Here is a 20,597-nt window from a genome sequence, read left to right as displayed (position 1 = left end):
AGAGCAGGCTCAAAGAACATTATAGATCGTACACCAAAGATATTGTATGTTTCTTAATTCTTACTATAGATCAAAATCAATAGTAATCACTTAAATATATTGACAAAATCACATAATTCATCACTTAACTTAATTTCAGTTCTGTACATGCATTTTTTTCTCTATTCCAAGTCTCAACTAACTTACCAAATTTTTGACATAATCGCATGTTTATCCTCCCTTTTGAGAATTAATTTTAATTTCTAGTTTGGCTTAAAGATCAGTCAAGGCTAGCAAATCAATTAAGCTGGGTTGGGAGTGCCCCCAATGCAGATCCAATAAAGTTTCACTATTGATCCTCAGCGAGAATGATAATTTCAACATCAAACCAAACATATGCTAAATAAAAGCAATAAACTTCTGTACTGAATTTTGGACAAGAAAAACATTAGTAATTGCTTGTAGAGCTTACACTAGATGGGTTCCATATCTCTCAATGATAAACACCACCAATGTCGAAACAGCAAGAAAAATCTGTTTTACACAGCTCTTATTGTCTACTAATAATGTTCCTCCATACCTGCTGCTATCATTCAAATAGCTATTAGATATTGAAAGTGACATTCAGATAGCTATAGAAGCTCTTCCCAGTAAAGCAAGATATTGCAAATTTTCATGGCAATTTGTAGAATAAAATTGACAAAATATAAAAGCAACACAACAATAAAGCAAAGACTAGATAACTATTCATAACCATCATAATTCCAAAACATTCAAATCATCGAGAACTACATGTTAAACAGACACTTTGTAATAAATCTAATCAAATATATAAGTGAGATTGAAAAACATGAACCTTACTCCTCCCAAATTTGAAAACCTCATCATCACCAAATTTTTGACAAAATCGCATGTTTATCCTCCCTTTTGAGAATTATTTTTAATTTCAAGTTTGGGTTAAAGATCAGTCAAGGCTAGCAAATCAAGATCTGGGTTGGAAGTTACCCAATGCAGATCCAATCAAGTTTCACTATTGATACACAGACTAAGTATGGGTTTGGAAAACTCCAATTCCTCTGCGAGATTGATAATTTCAACATCAAACCAAACATATGCTAAAGAAAAGTAATAAACTTCTGTACTGAATTTTGGACAAGAAAAACATATTAGTAATTGCTTGTAGAGCTTACACTAGATGGGTTCCGTATCTCAATGATAAACACCACCAATGTCGAGACAACATGAAAAATATGTTTCACACAACTCTTATTGTCTACTAAACACTTCGTTTAATTGACTTCTACCATCTATAACTTGTATAAACATTTGTCCTCGTGAGCTTAATTCAATTTGTATAAACAATACATAATATATGCAAGGTCCAAGGTTCAAAGCTTGGCCACCACTAAAAAAAAACATTTTGAGTAGCATGAAAAGAAAAGTGCAGTATGGTCCAAATGAATTTTGTTCTATGATGTATCAAAACTTATTGGACTATGCTATATACATGTCTTGAAAAGAATTACATCAATCATATATACCGATTATGGTCAGGATATCACATTGCCTTAACAACATCTGCTCTATTGCATGACAGTTACATTTGGACCGATGTGGCCCGCAAACAATCACTATTATTGTAGGGAAGGGATCCTCTCATGACAGTAGCATAATATTCAATTCAAAAGAGCATAAAGATCAACAGATAACATTAAAATCTATTCTATTAAAGCATTCAAAGCATCCTAAATTACATTTAGAAGAGATACGTTAACAAAACAAAAAAAAACATAAATCACTAGATACAAGTGAAGAATAAGATTTTCTAGAGAATTCTGGACACAGAAATCACATTTGTAAACTATTGAGTTCTTTTATCAATGATACACAACACTAGAGGCAGCAAGAAAAAAAAAATATGTCTAGCCATCATTCAAATCTACAGCTTTAAAAACATGTAGCATCATCTGATCCAATAAGATCTATGATGATCCAAAATTTATTTGGACTAAGCTATGGATGTCCTCGAAAGGGTTTAGGGTTACATTGATCATAACTATTTGTTATAATCAGGGTATTACATTGCCTTAACAATCACATTGTGGTTGTAGGTTGCATGCCACAGTTACATTTGTATCCATGTGACCCACAAGCACGACTTGATGCAGTATATTGACATCAATCACAATGCCAGTAACAAAACCAGTAGTTTCAAGATGACAACACAAAACTGAGCAAGCATTCAATTCAAAAGAGCATAAAGATCAAATGTACTTTTATTAGCTACCAATCAACATTGCAACCAATTAACCTCACATTACAAATATAGGACACAGATGAATCATTTGGTAAAAAGATTTAAATAACAATGGAGATCCACTATAAGTCATAACCTTAGATAGTTTAATACTGTGAATCTAAATGCAAATTTGATATCCACAACCAATTGTCATTGTTAAAGTTAACAAATTAAAGAACAAAGCTATTAGATATTGAAAGTGACATTCAGATAGCTATAGAAGCTCTTCCCAGTAAAGCAAGATATTGCAAATTTTCATGGCAATTTGTAGAATAAAATTGACAAAATATAAAAGCAACACAACAATAAAGCAAAGACTAGATAACTATTCATAACCATCATAATTCCAAAACATTCAAATCATTGAGAACTAAATGTTAAACACACATTGTAATAAATCTAATCAAATATACAAGTGAGATTGAAAAACATGATCCTTACTCCTCCCAAATTTGAAAACCTCATCATCACTAAACCCAAACTCAAACTCACCCAAACCTCGAAGCAAATCCTTCAACAACAAAACAACATCTGAATCAAATTGAGGCCAAGTAACACACAAGCTAGCCCTAATTTTCAAAATCTGACACCGTCCAAGAATGGCGGCACCGAGTCCATCAACAACGCTTCCAGACGGGTAATAATCCAATCCTCCCAACAATTTCTCCTCATTCGCCTTCTTCCTTTCGGCAAAACTCTCCAGCTTGAATGCAACCGCCTCGTCGGAAGAAAGCAGACCACGGTGATTCATCGGCTGGATAGAATCAAGTATAATAACCGAATCAGGGCAGATCTGGTTGCTGAGGAGGATTTCAGCGACGGCGTAAGCGCGATTATCAGGGATAGGGTTTTGAACGGCGGCGAGGAGGATGGTGGAAGAGAGAGAGTGGATGTTGATGGTGTTGTTAGGATAGGAGAGAGGGAGTTCAGGGAGGATGAGAGAGGAGGTTAGGGTTTGTGGGGTGAGGAGATTGTGGAAAAGGGAGAGAGAGGGAGAAGAGATAGCGATGATGAGGAGTGTGGGTTTGAGAGGTTGTTGTTGTTGTTGTGTGTGAGGGAAGAGGAGAAAAGGTGAAGGGAGTGGTGGAGAAGATGGTGTGAAATTGTTTAGGTCTTCTTCTAGTAATCTTGATGGTGGTGCTGCTTCTGTTATCACATCTTCCATTTTTGAAGAAAATATGCTCTGTTATGTGGGTGTGAGCACAATAAACAAACAAAGAATGTGTGTCTCTCTTTGTAGCCGCTCCGTAAACCTAAGGTGGAGTGAAGGACAAGATGAGTTTGATGAGTTTCACAAAGCGAGTTACATTTGGTTCGACACAACGATAAATCTTTGGTTTAAATATGTTTTTTTTTTTAATCTTTATAAATAGGCTTAAATGCTCTTTTGGTCCCTTAAATAAATTTTTTAAAAAATAAAATAAAAAATCTCAGAGCCAATGACGAGGTGACACGTGTCCACACTTAACGTTTATTATTAAAACTAACGGAGACCTAACAGAAGGCACCAAAACGAGACTAAAAAAAACTTAAATTTATTTATCTCTTTATAAGACCATTTGGCATTTTCAACTATATTAATTATTTTCCATAAACAAAACTATATTAATTATTTTTTTACCAACATACCCATATTTATTTTACATATTTTTCTTCAATCAACAATAAATACTATTATGTTGAAAACATAAACAATCTCTTAAATGATAAAATCGTAAGAATAATAATTATAAACAAATTTAATATTACTACCAATTTTTTTATTTCCCATGATTCGACTAAAAAGATCTTATATTTAAGAACGAATGAAGCATGTATTTTAATTAAAGATAATCATATACACGACTAATCGGATTTTAAAATATGGATACATAGCTTAGTCAAACTGAAATATATTCTATTTTTTAATGCTTAAATTTATTCTACCTAATCACATTGTTAATGATGTGTATTACATATTTACCTATTAAACAGATTATTTTTATTTTATAGGTCATGCCTAATGAAAATTTAGAAGCAACGAAAAATCTATTTCAAGAGTTGAGATATGATATGAGAAAAATTTTGAATAAAAAAAAATTACCAAGTTAAAAGTGTACGGTTCAAATATTAGTAAGGGATAAAATATGTATACAACAGTTAACGTACTAATATTTGTTAGAAAAAATAATAAAAAATTTAGGAGAAAATTATGGATTTGAGGAAATCATGGTGAATTTAGTTCACAACCATACGAAAAGCACTTAAGGAATTGTACCTAAGTTTTCTCCAAAAATTTATACATGTTTACTTAAATAGGTAATGTACTTACATTTGTTATATATATATAAAAAAAAAAACCTTAACAAATTTATATATGTTTACTTCAATAGACATGTCTGGAAGTCTTATAAGGCTTTCTTCAGCCCCCTGAGCTTTATAATCCTTGGGAGAATTCTTTTAACCGGGTGAAATCCCCGAGCTCTATGCTCGTTGAGCACCTTCTTTTGACTATGCAAAGCCCCCGAGCTTGATGCTCGTTGAGCACCTTCTTTTGACTATGCAAAGCCCCCGAGCTTGATGCTCGTTGGACGCCTTCTTTTATGTGGGCAAAGTCCCCAAGCTCTATGCTCGCCAGGTGCCTTCTTTTGACCAGGCGAAGCCCCTGAGCTATATGTTCGTTGGGTGGATTCGTTTAACTGGGTGGGGCCCCCAAGCTTTAGTGCAATATGCATCACACCCTCGTAACACTTTCAGACTTTTAGGCTCCATGAAGAGCTATAAACTATCTTCACATAGCTCGACAAAAACAATTACCCCACGAACCTAAGGTCTCGAAAGACTTGTAAGCAATTATGACATGAATTGACCTCAAATTAGATACCTTGGTTGATTGAGCGATAAAAAGAAATGTAGGCTCAAATTTTCATCTGTATGGGAACATTTCTACATGATTATATGAACTATTAGCATAAATGTTTTGTACAAGCAGCTTAGTGTTTATATACACTAAATTTTGGTGAATTTTACATTGTTATAACATAAAATGTGACAATATATGACATGCCTAGGTGCATGTAAAAAATTTGATACCATTTCAAAAAGTGAGACAATAGCCAATTTTGTTTTCATGTTCATTCCTCATGTTCATGTTCATCTTCAGAATCTGCATATAAAAGAAAATGTTAAGGGCAGCAGTTTACAATCAAACGACCAGTTAAACTTTTTTAAACAATTATGTGAATTTTTTAGTGGTCATGGTCTTAACCGTCCATATATAGTAGTTATATAGTCAAGATCTCTCCACTTTCACATAAAAACTACCCTCTCACTAGATACATTTCCTATACACGTTTCTGCGCAAATGCATGTAGCAAGGTAGGTATGCTCCAAATTGTTTGCTTAATTCCATTTAGAGTTTGAGGTACCATTTCTTGTAGTTGGTATCTTTTCCGATCAAGAAGTCACATTAGAAAGCCATATATGTAATGAATCTTTAGCTTACCAGATCGGATATCTTCACTAACTTTCCCTTTTGCACAGATTTGACCAACAAGCATCCGAAGCATTAGCACCCACCAATAAATATTAAGAACAAGCAAGCAGAATAGAAGAGTATTGAATACATGATAATGTATTGAATAATCCACCAGATGCTTGTCCAATTTCAAGGTGTCAATCACTTCATAGCTGCAAAAAAGAAGAAAACAATTCAACAGAATGATTAAATTAAATGTGAACAATGGTATGGACAGCTCTAGCGTTACTTTTGAGCTGAACCAAAGGAGAAACTTTAGTTTATAATTTGCTCAGCCAAGACAGTTAATATTCCCTAAACCAAGTAAAGTTTTCCTCTCGCTAAATTCTATTTCAAACCCAATAAAAAATTGGAAACCTAATATCAGACTTGGGTATCACTGAAATCAGCCTTTACTTTTAAAGGCCAGAAATAACATGTCAAGAAGGACGATTGATAATCTAAATATGTCTTAGACTCGAGAGTGCACAAAGAAATAAGAATATTTTTGACAGCATTCATGGATTATAAACTAGAGCATCACAAATCTTCATAGACTTATCCTTAACAAAAAGTTTTTTTTGAAGAAGCTAAACTAGCCCACCTAAATTGGCACCAGAGGGAATCGAACCTGAGACATCGAGGAGTAGCAGACTCCCAGGTCCCAAGCCAATACCACCAGGCCAACCCAAGTGGGTTCCTTAACAAAATGTGTTCTCCAATTTCAGACTTACAATACAATTAGATCAATACTCATAATTAAATTAATAATAACTGACTGCTACTGGTACTGGTACATACAGAAATACAATAATTTCCACCCATCATAATCTCATCCTATCCTACAGGATATAATAATTTCCAAACATACACACAATGTCCTCTTAGCCTAACTGCCAAATGTAATATTTTTTACTTCTAACATAAACTTCTAATGCCTTAATCCAGACCTCTCAGTTTGAAGCAGAAAAATATGAATGGATGACCTAGAGTTAGCTTGGATACATTTCTCAATTTCTACTTGTTGAAAAAGAAACAAATAAAAGAATCTTGCAATAGCAATTTGTACAAGTGTGGATTAACTTTTGCAACTCATTTTTTTCTTCTTTCAGTAACTCGTTTAAATTCTCCACAAATACTGGAGTAATAAGCTTATAAGAACTTTTTTGTTAGTGGAGAACCATAAATTTACTACTTCAGATTACAGGCTTATAGAAGTTAGAAGCTAATCTAAACTGGGCTATATTTTTTTAAAGTAAGAAGTATTGATGACTAACCACCAAACTTTTTCTGCTTAAGAAAAAGCCTGCATTAATTGATTATATAAACTTGCTGAATCTTCCTATAATAGTAAATCATTAAGATGATTTTCAAAGCACTTAATTGGTAAAATGGTACAAAGATACATATAAACTTAACAGTGACAAGAAAAATAGAAGAAAAAAAAAGAGCAAGGCATATCAACTAATTTACCATTGCATAAAAATTAAGGACTGTCTAAATTGAACTTCCAATTTAAAGGGAAAAGTATGACATATCAACTCTTGATGAGAAAATCTACAGTTGATTACCTAACGTATCCATTATTAGTTAAGCATGTACACAAAATATCAACAGGTTTTTTATTCATAAACGGTTGAGATTACCTTCTTTATCATCTAAAGGGAATTGTTCACTTCAGAGAAGTATAATGAAAAAACTAAATTGCACAGCTTCTGTTTTGAACATAATTTTGGAAAAAAAAGAGTACTTATCCCCAATGGTCGCTTCTTCAGAATATGAATAGGAAACAAACTTATCATCGTTTTTCAGAATATGAATTTCAACAGGTGACAAAAGGAAAACAAAATGTAAATTGGGAACGGATTTAACACAAACCTTGTACTTCGAAGAACCCAGAATGGGTAGTAAATGATGCGCAGTATGGTCCAAGACAAGACAAAAAGGATAAACGCAAAGCTAGCTATTGATTCTGCACTGCTGTATATGGCCATTTTGCCTATCTCCAGAAACACATCAGAAGCGTCGTGAAGGGCTAAAACAACTGATCCAATTCGAACAAACCTGAGTGTATTGAACAAATAATAAAAAATATATACTAACAAAATATCAAAATGAAACACTAAATTACACTAAGAGAAAAACTTTCAATCTTTGTTTCAGAGAAATTTGGGGGATGAAAAACATTTTCCGATGACATTTCATTCCGAAATCGCTGCGTTCTGTTGGCTTTTCCTCTCTAATCAAGCCCTACACTCTGTTTCTTGAATGGTTTCCTGATTCTTGATTGTTCTTGCTCGATGTTTTTGCTTGAAAGATGATTTGCCCGTGGAAGCTTTTGGGTCCGCCGGAAGCCACGCTGAAAGCCAATTTCCATGAAAGCTGCGAAGACGTTTGCGCATGCTGTGTTGAACACGTATGACCTCCATGAAAGCCAATTTCCACTTTGTTCTTACAAAGGGGATTTGGTAAGTGCAAATGTGGAAGGACTTATTAGTCTCTTTTCATAGCTATGGTGAGTATTCTGGCCAATTCATAAACTGCAGAAAAAGTACTTTAGATATAGAAAATTTGTCAAATTCAAGAATCTTTGAGACATGGCACATTGGCACCACCCCTTTTATATATCTAGGTGTTCCCATGTTCAAAGGGAAATCTATCTTAGGCCTATTTTGGATAAGATAAAGTTGAAACTTGCAACTTGGAAGGAGTTCCTTCTGACTATAATGGACAGGGTATAGCTGGTAAATGCAGTTGTAACTGATAACTAGCAGGCTAATGTATTTTCCTTCAGAATTTATACTTGGCCAATCAAGCTATTGAAGGAATTGGACACTTGCATAAAAATATTTGTGTGGAGTGGTGATATTAGCACCAACAAAATTTCAATTGTGGCTTGGAGGCATGTTTTCAAACCACTTAATGAAGGGAGCTTGGCTATAAGGTCAGCTATAACTATCAATGAGGCTGCTATGTTGCACCTATGTTGGAATTATTTTACCGACAAAGATCAATGGGCACTTCCATACAGAGCTAGATTCCTAAGGAACAATAATCCAATTGTTCATCATGTTTTCTTTCCATTTGGCATGGAATTAAGCATCACATCTGTACAATCTATGCTAATGCTACCCGGAACATAGGTGATGGAAATAATATCAAGTTCTGAACTGATAAGTGAATGGATGAGACTCTTGTGCACATGCTACAAATATCTCCAACCATTCATCATGAACTGAACATGAATATAGCTGATTATACCTTAGATGGCAGATGGAACATCCCAGATTATTTTAAAGCAAAATTCCCACAGTTTTTTGACAAAGTTACAAAGGTTTCTATACCTATAATTCAAACTGAAAATTCTCTCAACTGGAATACTGCCATAGATGGCAATTTGACTGCTAAATTGGCTTTTCAACACAAATCATTCTAGCATCACTTTCAACTGGTGCAAACTGATATGGTCTCGCACAATACAGCCCACCAGAACTTTTGTTTTGTGGAGATTTTTCTAGCAAGGGATGGAATAACTTATGGATAGAAAGTGTTTCCCAGAATGTTGTATTGGCCTTTAGCAATGTCCATATGGTTCCTTGGACCACAAGGAATCGCTGGAGCAATTGCATGGAGATGGTTAGAAACAAAAGATGTATATTCATACATATTTTTAGAGTAGGTAACTGCATTGTTGATGCCTTGGCTAAGCATGGCCACAATCTCTCTGATGAGCTATGGTGGAAAGATGTACCTAGTTTCATTAGACCTTTCTACTTCAGAGATTTGTTAGGTTTTCCTAATTTTAGGTTTGTTCTTTAATCGGGTTTATGCTGTATGTCCTCCCAATCTTGTAACCCTTCTTTTTTTCGTTTTAATATATTTCTTTATTTGATAAAAAAAAAAAATCAAATAAAATAAAGTTAGTGCAGGCATTGAGTCCATAATGTGCTCACAAAACCAACTTAAGTGTCCTTAAGGTAAAGACATTAAGAAAGTGAAATTGTACCTAAAAATGTAGGATAACACAATGAGACTGAGAGAGACAACATGATGGGTCATGGAAATCCTAAAGTCAGAGCGTCTAGTTTCCCAGAATATTAAAGCAAGTATGGAGTATGAATAAAATCCAGCACCATACATATACAGCCCCTTCAATTTCAATCTGAAAATTAAAAATGGTTACTGCTGAATTAATGAACTTAGGTTGACAATTAAAGTCACTGGAACGAGAAACAAACAATAACACGAATAAATTGAAATTGCAACTTAAAAACTACAATAATTGAAAATGTAAATAACAATCTTACTTAATCTTTTGATCTGGCCATATCTGATTCCCTGGCCCGACCCAAAAATATTTTGTATCAGTAAACCAAGGTTCATCGTATGTTACAGATATAGCAAAAATTTCTGCCGACAGAAAATACACGCACTTCCATGCTGATTCCTTAAATTTCCTAATCTTCTTTCTCCTATCATCTGTCTGAAAATCATGCACATCATGTCCTTTTCGAAAAATCAACCGTCTGGCCACTTTCTGCAAATTTCATTCACTTCAGATTAACTAAACATAATCAAAAGATTCACAAAAATTGATCGATGTATAGAAAGACCATAGCCTGTTAAAGGTATACTTTAATTAAAGTGTGAAAGTAAAATTAGGCAAAAGAATGAAAAGAAACCAGTATTTTTCCCCCCCTGTTCTGTTAAGGGATAAACAAAATAATACTTATTGCCAAACATGTCATGATTCTACACGACATGGACAATAAACAATCATTTTTATTTGCAAATGGAACACATCTCTCAGCAACTTATAAAGTGAGTCCACCCTTACAAACAAAGCATTATAAGAGAAGACCCATATAGAATAGACACAGACATGAAATGATTCACACACACCACCTCAGTGTAACCTTTAAAATATTCTCACAATTGTACCATTTGTTTGGGGTGTCTACATACTTCGTTTCAATTATAGGTTTTAACACAATGATCCTATCATCCAAGTAACCTAGCATCAACTAGATTTGATTTGACCTGTTTGAACTATGCACAAAACTCACTACAAAATCAAGAAACACAGAAGATATGTATGAACGAGATATCCAGTAACAAGAAGAAGGAAAATGATTGAATAGAGGAAGTGAAACTCCCAAATATTTATAGAAAATCATTCATTCCAAGTCTTATCTACAACCCCAACTTTATCTATGCATCACTATTCAATTCCTAGTCCATCCAATTACATTCATAAATTCACCGTCAAGTGTTCAAGTGTATAATAGAATCACATTCACTAACTTAGAATTGAAATAAAATGGAGAAAAGAACTCTCCATTTAACAAAGATATCTCTTTGTTTAATTATTTATGCATCATGACGTCCTTATCTCTTCCTAAATACTTGAATTCCCAATTATTGTTCATCCTAACATAACAACTTCCATCCAAGAAAATATGAGAACCCTTGCCTCAGTATATAGCCAAATGGGTTAATTTCTTACTAACTAAATGAAGGAGTGCTGGATGGAATAGGATAAAATAGAGTGCAATGGAATAAAAATATCAATTTATTTGGATATTTTACTGATATGATTATACAGAAAAGGACTTGTTGAATTCCCTCCAAATTAATTGTTGGTGTTCATTTGTGCAACTGAAGCTTTATTAATTTTGACCCTTTCCACTACATTATTATTTTCCTTTCTCTCTCTAACCAAAATCTCACTTACAGATTTTTTCTAACCTACTGGAATAAAGATTTCTTACCATAGTAGGCGGCCGTGGTTTCCGCCTGCTATCGTACTAATTTTCGTTTCGAGTCAGCAACTGGACATCCGGTTTTTTTCACACCGGCTTGGACTAGTTCTCAAATAGATGATTTCTCAACATCACGATAGTAGAACATGTTGGGGCTTCGAGCCTGTTTGAAACACTTCTCAAAAACTCTTTTTTAGTTTTTAAAAACATGAAAATTAAAAACTTTTTTGCTAAACTATTTTTTAAAATTACAATTTGGAAACTGTTTCGAATTTTTTAGTTTTGAGGACTAAAACTAAAACATGTAAAAAGATAACTATTATGAGAAGATGACTTGTATATTTCAAAAACTGAAAACAAAAACTATTTCAAGGGACTGCTTCTCAATTTCTCAATTTCTGGAGAACAGAAATTTCTTCAGAAAGAAATTTCTGAAGAGGACATGTAAATTGAGGACTTGTTTCTCCATTTCTGGAGGTTACAAGTTTAAGTCATTTTCTCTTAAACACTAAGCTAACACCCCATAGACCAAGGGACTGCTTGGATAAACAACTTATTAGTAGCTTATAGCAGAAACACTTCTATTTTGGCTTAATTGCACTTTTGGACTCCTATCTTTCCAAAAGTTGCGGTTATGGACTCCTAACTAATTTAAATACAAAACAGTCCCCTATGTTTTGATTATTTGGCAATTTTGGACCCCCAACACAAAAAAAATAAAAAAAATTGACACGTGGCACCTCACTTAAGGTGCCACATCAGCGTTGACCGAGTCAACAATAGACTGGGGGTCCAAAACTGCCAAAGAATCAAAACATAGGGGGCTGTTTTGTATTTAAATTAGTTAGTGGTCCATAACCGCAACTTTTGGAAAGATAGAGGTCCCAAAGTGCAATTAAGCCTTCTATTTTTACAGATAAGGATAGAATAACGTTAAATTGTTTATAAGCTATATCGGAGAAGTTATGAAAATGATGATAAGCTGTTTCAATAAGTTCTAGAAGAAGGTTTGATTTAGAGCATACCTCAAAGATGAACCTATCGAGAAGAAAACGAAGGGAAGGGAAGAAGAGAGTGAAGATAGGTATAATGAAGAAATCATGAAAGGCAGGGTAGGATTCTTGTTGCCAGTCAAGGGAAGTCAGTTGTTGAACAAAATCCATTGATGATTACCACTCTCTGTCTCGTTATAACTAACTGTTCTAATGAAATACTATTTCAATTCAGTTGTTGAACCATACCCTTGTTGTTGTTCAATTATTACTAGTAGTTACTAGTAAGTACCAAAGTTGATTACCAAGTCCAAGGGTGAATGAACCGTCTACGTCAACGTGGAAACACAACCACACGTCAACTTCAATTAACTTCAAAATAAGATGCTTGTCCTTTTCAAACTACTTCATCATTTGACATTTCTCATGTATTATATTTCCTCCGTCCCAAATTATATGTCGCTTTGGAAAAAAAAATTTCCCAAATTATATATTGTTTTACAATACCAATGAAATATTAATGTTATTTTTTCTATTATATCATTAATTATTAATTACTCCCTCTTCTTTCAATTATTTCATTTATCTTTTCCATACCATTTATTAAGCATAATTTTGTAAAACAACTCCTAATTTCTCTTCCCCACACAATATTAATTATATTTCTTAATACGTGTGAAATGACCAAAACGTCATTCAATTTGGGACGGAGGGAGTAAAAGGAAAATGTTAACAAGTGCCCAGGACACTAGTCAAGGTTTTTAAAGGATAACTTATCATGAAAATGTGTGTGATCATTGTATCAGAAATCGAAATATTTGACTATTTTATAAAATAATTTATTCTTTTGGAATCCTTAAAAAGTGCTTGGGAGACTCGATAACAATACCCATTAAAAAATCTAACTAATTATGTGTTAATTGTTTTACAAAATTGTCATATTGGTAAATGGTATGAGAAAATGTGTATCATTTATTAAAATAATTTTATTAATTATAATTAATTGAGTAATTATACATGATTGAAATACAATAAATAGACATGGTAACGGGGCGGATCAGAGGTGGGTTTAAACATCCCCGTCCCTGCCCCCATTTCCATGCATCCGCCCCCACCTCCGTCACCGTGCCCAAACTATATTGGGGATAAAAATTGAACACGCAACCCGTCTTCAATGGGACGGGTCTCTCGGCCCCGCCCCATCCCCATCCGTGAAAACTCTATTTTTTACAAAATATTAAAAAAATGTACATTTTTTTCATATTAATAAAAAACAATAATTATATTAATAATTAAAGATCTAATAAACTTTTTTCAACATAGCAAAATAATTATAATAAATATGTTTCTAAAGAGTAATAATATATTAAAATAGGTTGGTGCTAATGGAATAAGATTATAAAATTTAATAAAGTAAATTTTAAAAAGCGGGTGCGGGGCGGGGGTGGGTGTGGGGCGGGTGTAAGCATCCCCACCCCCGTACTAAAAATCCAGATTTCCCCCACACCTGCACCCGCATCCAATTAAATCGACTTTTCCGCGTTAAATTCAGGACGAGGGTGGTCGGGTCTGACGAGGGCGGGTTTTGTTGCCATGTCTAACCGTAAATAAGAGTAAGTTGGTGGAAAAATAAATAAATGTGATATTGAAATTATAAAAATGACAAATAATATGAGAAAAAGAAAATCCGGATATATGACACTTAATTTAAGACATATAGAGTATCTTTTTGTCTCAAATTGTTTGTTGATTTTATAATGTCAATAGAATATTTTTTTTCTTTTTCAATAACATACATTTATTTATTGTATTTCAATCATTTAACTACTCTACTAACCATAATTAATAAAAGTATTTTAATAAATGAAACACATTTTACTTTTTTTTTTTGACAAAAAACACATTTTACTATTAAAATCAAAATTATTAATCATTCTTTTAATAATCATGTAAAACTCAAAATGACATTTAATTTGGGACGAAGGGAATATCTTTTATAAGAACTAAACAATTGATGTCAAACGCTTAATGACTTCCACTAGGAGTGTGTTTGGATGGAGGGTTTAGGAGGGGAAGGGAGGGGTGACTAACTTTTCTTTTTTTAAATTATGGACGTTATGAAATAATTTTTAGAAAATTGAATTAACAACATGATAAATGTTCATATGATACTTCAAAAACACTTAATTTATTTTAAAAAAATATTTTACATTGTTCGTAATTTAGAAAATAAAAGTGACCCCTCCCCTCCCTTTCTCTCCAAAACCCCCAATCCAAATACACCCTAATGACAAATTGTTTAGAAAAACTTGAGTTTGATTTCTGATTGAAAAAATTTCGACCAAACTTTAATTACTTCCCAACCGAACTCCGAATTACCGTAGCCTATTTCTACCGAGAATCAGAGATTAATATAAAATACACCTTTTGTAAGGATAATTATGTAAAATTAGATTTTTGGGTCTAAAGCATTTTTCTTAGGGAAGAGAAAAAACACTGCATCACCACCACTTGAACATCACCAAAGACAGCAGCAAGACATCACCTCTCAAGAGGTGTATTATGGAAAACAATTCAACCCATCACAGTTCATTTACAATTACAACCCATTAATAAATAGTATTTTATTTAATACAATATTGTAATTAGAATTGTAATTAGAATTTAATAGTTAATATAATAATTTATTATTTTAATTATTAACTAAGGTTAATCTATAAAATCCAACACGTAAGCTTATTTTAGCTTATTTAAAAAAAGAGAAAGCTTATTTTAGCTTATTTCTACAAGTTCTTCAAGGTAGCTAATAAAAACAACTTATAACGTATAAGAAAAACAATTGACCTTAATTTGCTATAAATTGCAAATTAAGTTTTATCCAAACAGGGCTAAAACGACACTCAAAAACTTTCTAACTCACATCTTAGGGAAAAATTTGATTTGAACGGAAGAATCGTATTATTGGAATGGAAAATTGAAAGAAAATGGAGAAAAGAATTCTCCACTTTACCAAGGATCTTTCCTCTGACTCACAATCTATCAAATGAACATAATGATTTAATAATATCTCCTCATTTCTCCATTTATACATGATGATGTCATTTGTAATTCACTGAGTTCACAAATCGTCGGATGAAATAAGAAAAAAAATAGAGTGAGATGAAATAAGATTATGACTTCAGATATTTTACTTATAAAACAATGCATTTTGTAAATGACAAAAGTTCTTATCGAATCGGTCCTCCAAGCAATTTCATCTTTGGTAAGCGATGAGATCGCTACAGATTTTTCCAGTGGAGAGCACAAGGAGTTCACATGGAATTAGGTAAATGTCTTAACCACAGGTAAACTGGCTTAAGGTATGAGCTTTATACATCTTCATGAGTTTAATATTTTCCACACTAAAACTTGGTTGTGCTTGGTGTTCCATTGGATAAACCCTACAAGAGGGATATCAGAGTTTGTACCTATGAGATGCCTAGGTAGGTGTAAAAAAAATGTTACTATTTCAAACAAAGTGGGACAACGGTCAATGTTGTGGTCATGCTCATTCTTCATGTTCATGCTCATCTTCAGAATCTGCGTATAAAAGAAAATGTGACAAGCTGCGGTTTAAATTTAGACAACCAGTTAAACTTTCTACAGACTAAAGTCTAAATTCATTGACAAACTATGGCTTTGTAGATTGGTCTTCCACATCAATATTGATTGAACGAAAGGTGATAATTTATATTTCCATATAGATTTTAAAATGGATCAATTATCGCAGTTGGTATCTTTTCCAATAAAAAAATCACATTAGAAAGCTATATCTGCAACAAATCTTACAACTTACCAGATCGTATATCTTCACTAACTTTCCCTCTTGCTCGAATTTGACCAACAAGCATCCGAAGAATCAGCACCCACCAATAAATGTTAAGAACAAGCAAGCAGAATAGAAGACTATTGAATACATAATAATGTATAGAACCATTCACCCAATGATTTTCCAATTTCAAGGTGGCAACCAGTTCATAGCTGCAACAAAGAATAAAACAGTTAAATAGATAAATAAACATATATCACTCGTATAAACTGAGTAATTCACTTTAGACTATGTGATGAGTATTATCAATTATTAATTAACAAGTCAAAAGGTGAATATTCTAGATAAATCATGACAAATTACGAGTTTGTTAAAATTTCAACTCTTGGTTTTTCCACCTTATACTTTACTCATTATAGATGTGCCAGCTATTGATGAGAAAATCAACTGTTGATAAGCTAACATATATATGATATGTTATGCATATAGACGCAATATAAACAGTTGTTTAATCCATCATGAGGTGACTTTTTGTATCATCTGAAGGGAATTGCTCACTTTAGAAGTAAAATCCAAAAAATTATCGCACAGCCTCTGTTTTATTAAGAGTTTAGGAGAAAAAAAGTGTACCTATCCTATCACCATTCACCGATGATTACTTTTTTACAAGATTAAGAAGAGCAGTAAACTGATCATATCCTTTAAATTTACATTTGGGATTTTTTTAACTTCCACTAAATGGCTACCGACATTATATAATTCACCTAGATTAGCAACTACAGTGGCAACTGGGGGAATTTTAACAGGTGAAAGAAAGAAAACAAACCTTGTACTTCGAAGAACCCAAAATGGGTAGTAAACGACACGTAGTATGGTGAAAGATAAAACAAACAGAACAAATGCAAAGCTAGCGATTTTTTCAGCACCACTGTATTTGGACATTTTCCCTATCTCCAGAAACACATCAGTAGCATCATGAAGAGCTAAAACAACTGATCCAATTCGAACAAACCTGAGTGTATTGAAAAATTAAGTAAAATAGGAAATTGAACTAGTGGAGTGAATTTAAATAAAATAGAATTAGTGCAGACATTAAGTCCAAAATGTGTTCTTAAAACCAATTTCCGTAGAGACGCTGACAATTTCCTAAAGATAAAGGCATTTAGACAATGAAATCGCACCTAAAAATGTAGGATAATACAATGAGGCTGAGAGAAGCAACATGATGTGTCATAGAAATCCCAAAGTCAGAGCGTCTTGTTTCCCAGAATATTAAAGCAAGTATGGAGTATGAATAAAATCCAGCACCATACATATAAAGTCCTTTCAATTTCAATCTGAAAATTGTAAATGGTTACTCAATCGATAGTTAACTACTAACTTGAAATGACAACCGACAAATAACAACAATTGGGCATGTAAATAAAAATCTTACTTAATCTTTTGATCTGGCCATCTCTGATTCCCTGGCCCAACCCAAAAATATTTTGTATCAGTAAACCAAGGCTCGTCGTATGTTACAGACAACGCAAAAATTTCTGCCGATAGAAAATAAACACATTTCCACGCTGATTCCTTAAATTTGTTAATCTTCTTTCTACCATCATCTGTATGAAAATCAAGCACTTCATGTCCCTTTCCAAAAATGAACCGTCTGGCCAATTTCTACACATTCCATTTACTTCAGATAGACTAAAATAATCAAATTATCCAGAAAAAATGGAAAGATGCATAGAAAGACAATAACCATTAAAGGTACACTTTAGGTATCATTAGAATGTGAAAGAAAAATTAGAGAAAAGAATGAAAATAAACGATTATTCTCCCTCTCCTGATATGGAATAAAAAAACACTGTTTGTTATGTCAGCTAGATAGGATAAGTCAATCATGTAACTCTTTCTGATCCTGTTTTTCTAGTCTAAATCTTAACATGAGTTGACAGATGAGGTTAGAAACCAATAGGTGTAATTTGGAACAAATCTGACGAAGAACATCTACATTCTTTAGATAAGATGTTAATCAAAGTCTCTTTTGCATTATCAGTTCAAATGACTTGATTTGTTTCTGAAATTGTGTGAGAAAGAAACAACGAATGAGGTAAGGTGTCTAACTTGCAAATCCAAATGAATATTGTGCAATCATCCATAATGGCGAGGAACTATGCTTACGACACTGACAGGACTTGTGGTGGAAGGGTTCCACCACACGTCACAACGTATAAAGTCAATGAAAAGCTACGAATCACAAACACGGACTGACACCGATAATAATTTGAGAAAATAACATAATTAAGTGTAATAATAGGTGAGTGTTGTGTCAGACACCGACGCGTGTACGGCATCAGGACACACCAAATCCGAGTAGTGTCCTTACCACAATCATCTACTCATCCAACCATTGTAACATCAACCAAATCATTCTTCCCAAGTTTTAGCTACAACAACACTATTTCATACTCCAAGTTTATCTATGAATCATTGTCTAATTTCTTAACATTTTTACCCACCCACTTGGTGTCAATAGGCCTTGTAACTTCCTAGTGCATACAATTGCATTATCAGGTTCACCATTAAGCTATGAAGCACGGATACAGACACTGGACACGAACACTGATACGCCAACACAGCTAATAATTTGAAAAAATCACATAATTCAGTGTAATTACAAGTGTCGATGTCGGACACGACACGTGTCTGACACTGGGACACGCCTAATCCGAGGAGTGTCCGTGCTTCATAGCCATTAAGTTACTTTCTTGATACATGATGATGTTCTTGTTACTCACTAGCTGATTTCAAAACTTAATTGAACAAGTGTGGGATTGAATGATATTAAATAGAATGAAATTAAGTGAAATAAAACATAGAAAAAGGAGGTATGGAATTCCCCCAAATTGAATCAGTTAATTCATACAATAAAACTTTACCAATTTTGAACAAAAAATAAAATCAAGAAAGAAGAGTAAATCAGTAGCATATAGATAGATACCTCAAAAATGAATCTGTCGAGAAAGATACGAAGCGATGGAAAGAAGAAAGCGAAGAAAGGAAGAAGGAAGAAATCTTGATAAGCAGGGAAGGATTCTTGTTGCCAGTCAACGGAGGTCAGTTGTTGAAACAAATCCATACCCAACTGCTGTTGTTGTTGTTGCAGATTTGTTTCTTAATTTGTACAATACTTTGTTTTGTTCAACCAAATCACATCCTTCATCTATATCTATCTATATTTATATTTATATATACCAAACTTTGTTTGTTGGTTGCCATGACTGAATAGTCAACTTTCATTCTCGTGAGGACACATCATCTTCGATTACTTGGAAATCAAAACTGATATTTGTACAAATATACTCCCTCCGGTCCTATTTATAAGAGAATTTTGGATCAACAAAAGTTGATGTATCTAATTAAAAATTCAGTCCAAATACATTCACTTTTGTTGACCTAAATTTCTCAGGACCGGAGGTAGTAATATTTTGAAACGTTTTTAACAATTATGTGACAATTTTCTTTTTCATATTTTCATTGTATTTTTATTCTTTCTATTTTTTTTTTTGTACAACTTGTGACAACTTTTTAACAATTTTTTCTCTCATGCTCAGGTTATGCTCTTATTTTCTTTTTTTCTTTTTCTCTCTCTATTGTTTTCCACCAATGAAAAGAAAGAAAATAGAAGTTGTCTCAAATGGTTGTTCAAATATCATTACTCTTATTGTTATTGTCCATTAAGAACGGAGGAAAAATGTTGTCACTAAATGTTGTTTAAAATTGGTTGTCAAAATATCATTTTTCTTTGTAGAAATATGTTGAAACAAGTTTTCGACCACACTCTTATTACTTTTCGGGTTTCATTTGAGTGATTTTGGTGGCTTTGTCTCTCTTTCTTAATCATCATCATCATCATCTTCATCTTCTTATTCTTCTTCTTAGAAATAATCGTCTCTTAGAATTTCCATACAACTAAATAGACAGCTTGTCGGAGAAGCAAAAGCAGCAAAATGAGTGTTGTGGTAGCGGCTTCATACATGGTTTGAACTTGCAGGAGTTTATTCGTACTTAACTACCGTGCTGACTTCTGGTTCGTTTGCATTTCTTTATCGTCTAAAGAACCTTTTTTTTAGCGCCAATCTGTGTTCTATCATACTCTCCGAGCAGAGCGGATCCGAATTCCTATATTCGTCGTCTCAGAGATGGTTGTATTGTTGAGGGGGAGAAATAAATATATTATGTAAAAGGATATTGTACTATTTTTCCTTCACTA

General features: G+C 33.3%; 3 protein-coding genes across 5 annotated transcripts; all 3 read right to left on the bottom strand.

Annotated features, from left to right (window-relative positions):
- Positions 1-2,584: 2,584 nt before the first annotated feature.
- On the bottom strand, positions 2,585-3,594 carry LOC25494709 (uncharacterized). The gene has a single exon (XM_013598434.3). The coding sequence runs from the start codon at positions 3,441-3,443 to the stop codon at positions 2,682-2,684; it is 762 nt and encodes a 253-aa protein (XP_013453888.1). The 5' UTR covers positions 3,444-3,594; the 3' UTR covers positions 2,585-2,681.
- A 1,552-nt stretch (positions 3,595-5,146) lies between these two features.
- On the bottom strand, positions 5,147-12,873 carry LOC25494707 (ASC1-like protein). 3 transcript variants are annotated; one of them, XM_024784305.2, is made up of 7 exons: positions 12,562-12,698; positions 11,546-11,711; positions 10,082-10,311; positions 9,781-9,936; positions 7,653-7,838; positions 5,763-5,947; positions 5,147-5,423 (listed from the first exon to the last, which is right to left on the bottom strand). In XM_024784305.2, the coding sequence occupies exons 2-7, from the start codon at positions 11,546-11,548 to the stop codon at positions 5,392-5,394; spliced, it is 792 nt and encodes a 263-aa protein (XP_024640073.1). In that variant the 5' UTR covers positions 11,549-11,711; positions 12,562-12,698; the 3' UTR covers positions 5,147-5,391. The 3 variants fall into 3 exon arrangements, with proteins under 3 accessions (XP_024640073.1, XP_024640074.1, XP_024640072.1); XM_024784306.2 differs by having other exon boundaries at positions 11,546-11,699; positions 12,562-12,681; XM_024784304.2 differs by lacking the exon at positions 11,546-11,711 and having other exon boundaries at positions 12,562-12,873.
- A 2,692-nt stretch (positions 12,874-15,565) lies between these two features.
- On the bottom strand, positions 15,566-19,553 carry LOC25494706 (ASC1-like protein). Its single transcript, XM_013598430.3, has 6 exons — positions 19,326-19,553; positions 17,772-18,001; positions 17,518-17,673; positions 17,163-17,348; positions 16,364-16,548; positions 15,566-16,107 (listed from the first exon to the last, which is right to left on the bottom strand). The coding sequence occupies exons 1-6, from the start codon at positions 19,461-19,463 to the stop codon at positions 16,076-16,078; spliced, it is 927 nt and encodes a 308-aa protein (XP_013453884.1). The 5' UTR covers positions 19,464-19,553; the 3' UTR covers positions 15,566-16,075.
- Between the last annotated feature and the right edge of the window lie 1,044 nt (positions 19,554-20,597).

This window comes from Medicago truncatula, chromosome 5, assembly GCF_003473485.1.
Source record: "Medicago truncatula cultivar Jemalong A17 chromosome 5, MtrunA17r5.0-ANR, whole genome shotgun sequence".
NCBI classification, from domain to species: Eukaryota; Viridiplantae; Streptophyta; class Magnoliopsida; order Fabales; family Fabaceae; genus Medicago; species Medicago truncatula.
The sequence above is the reverse complement of the archived record's forward strand: the minus strand, read 5'-3'. Positions and strand labels throughout refer to the sequence as shown.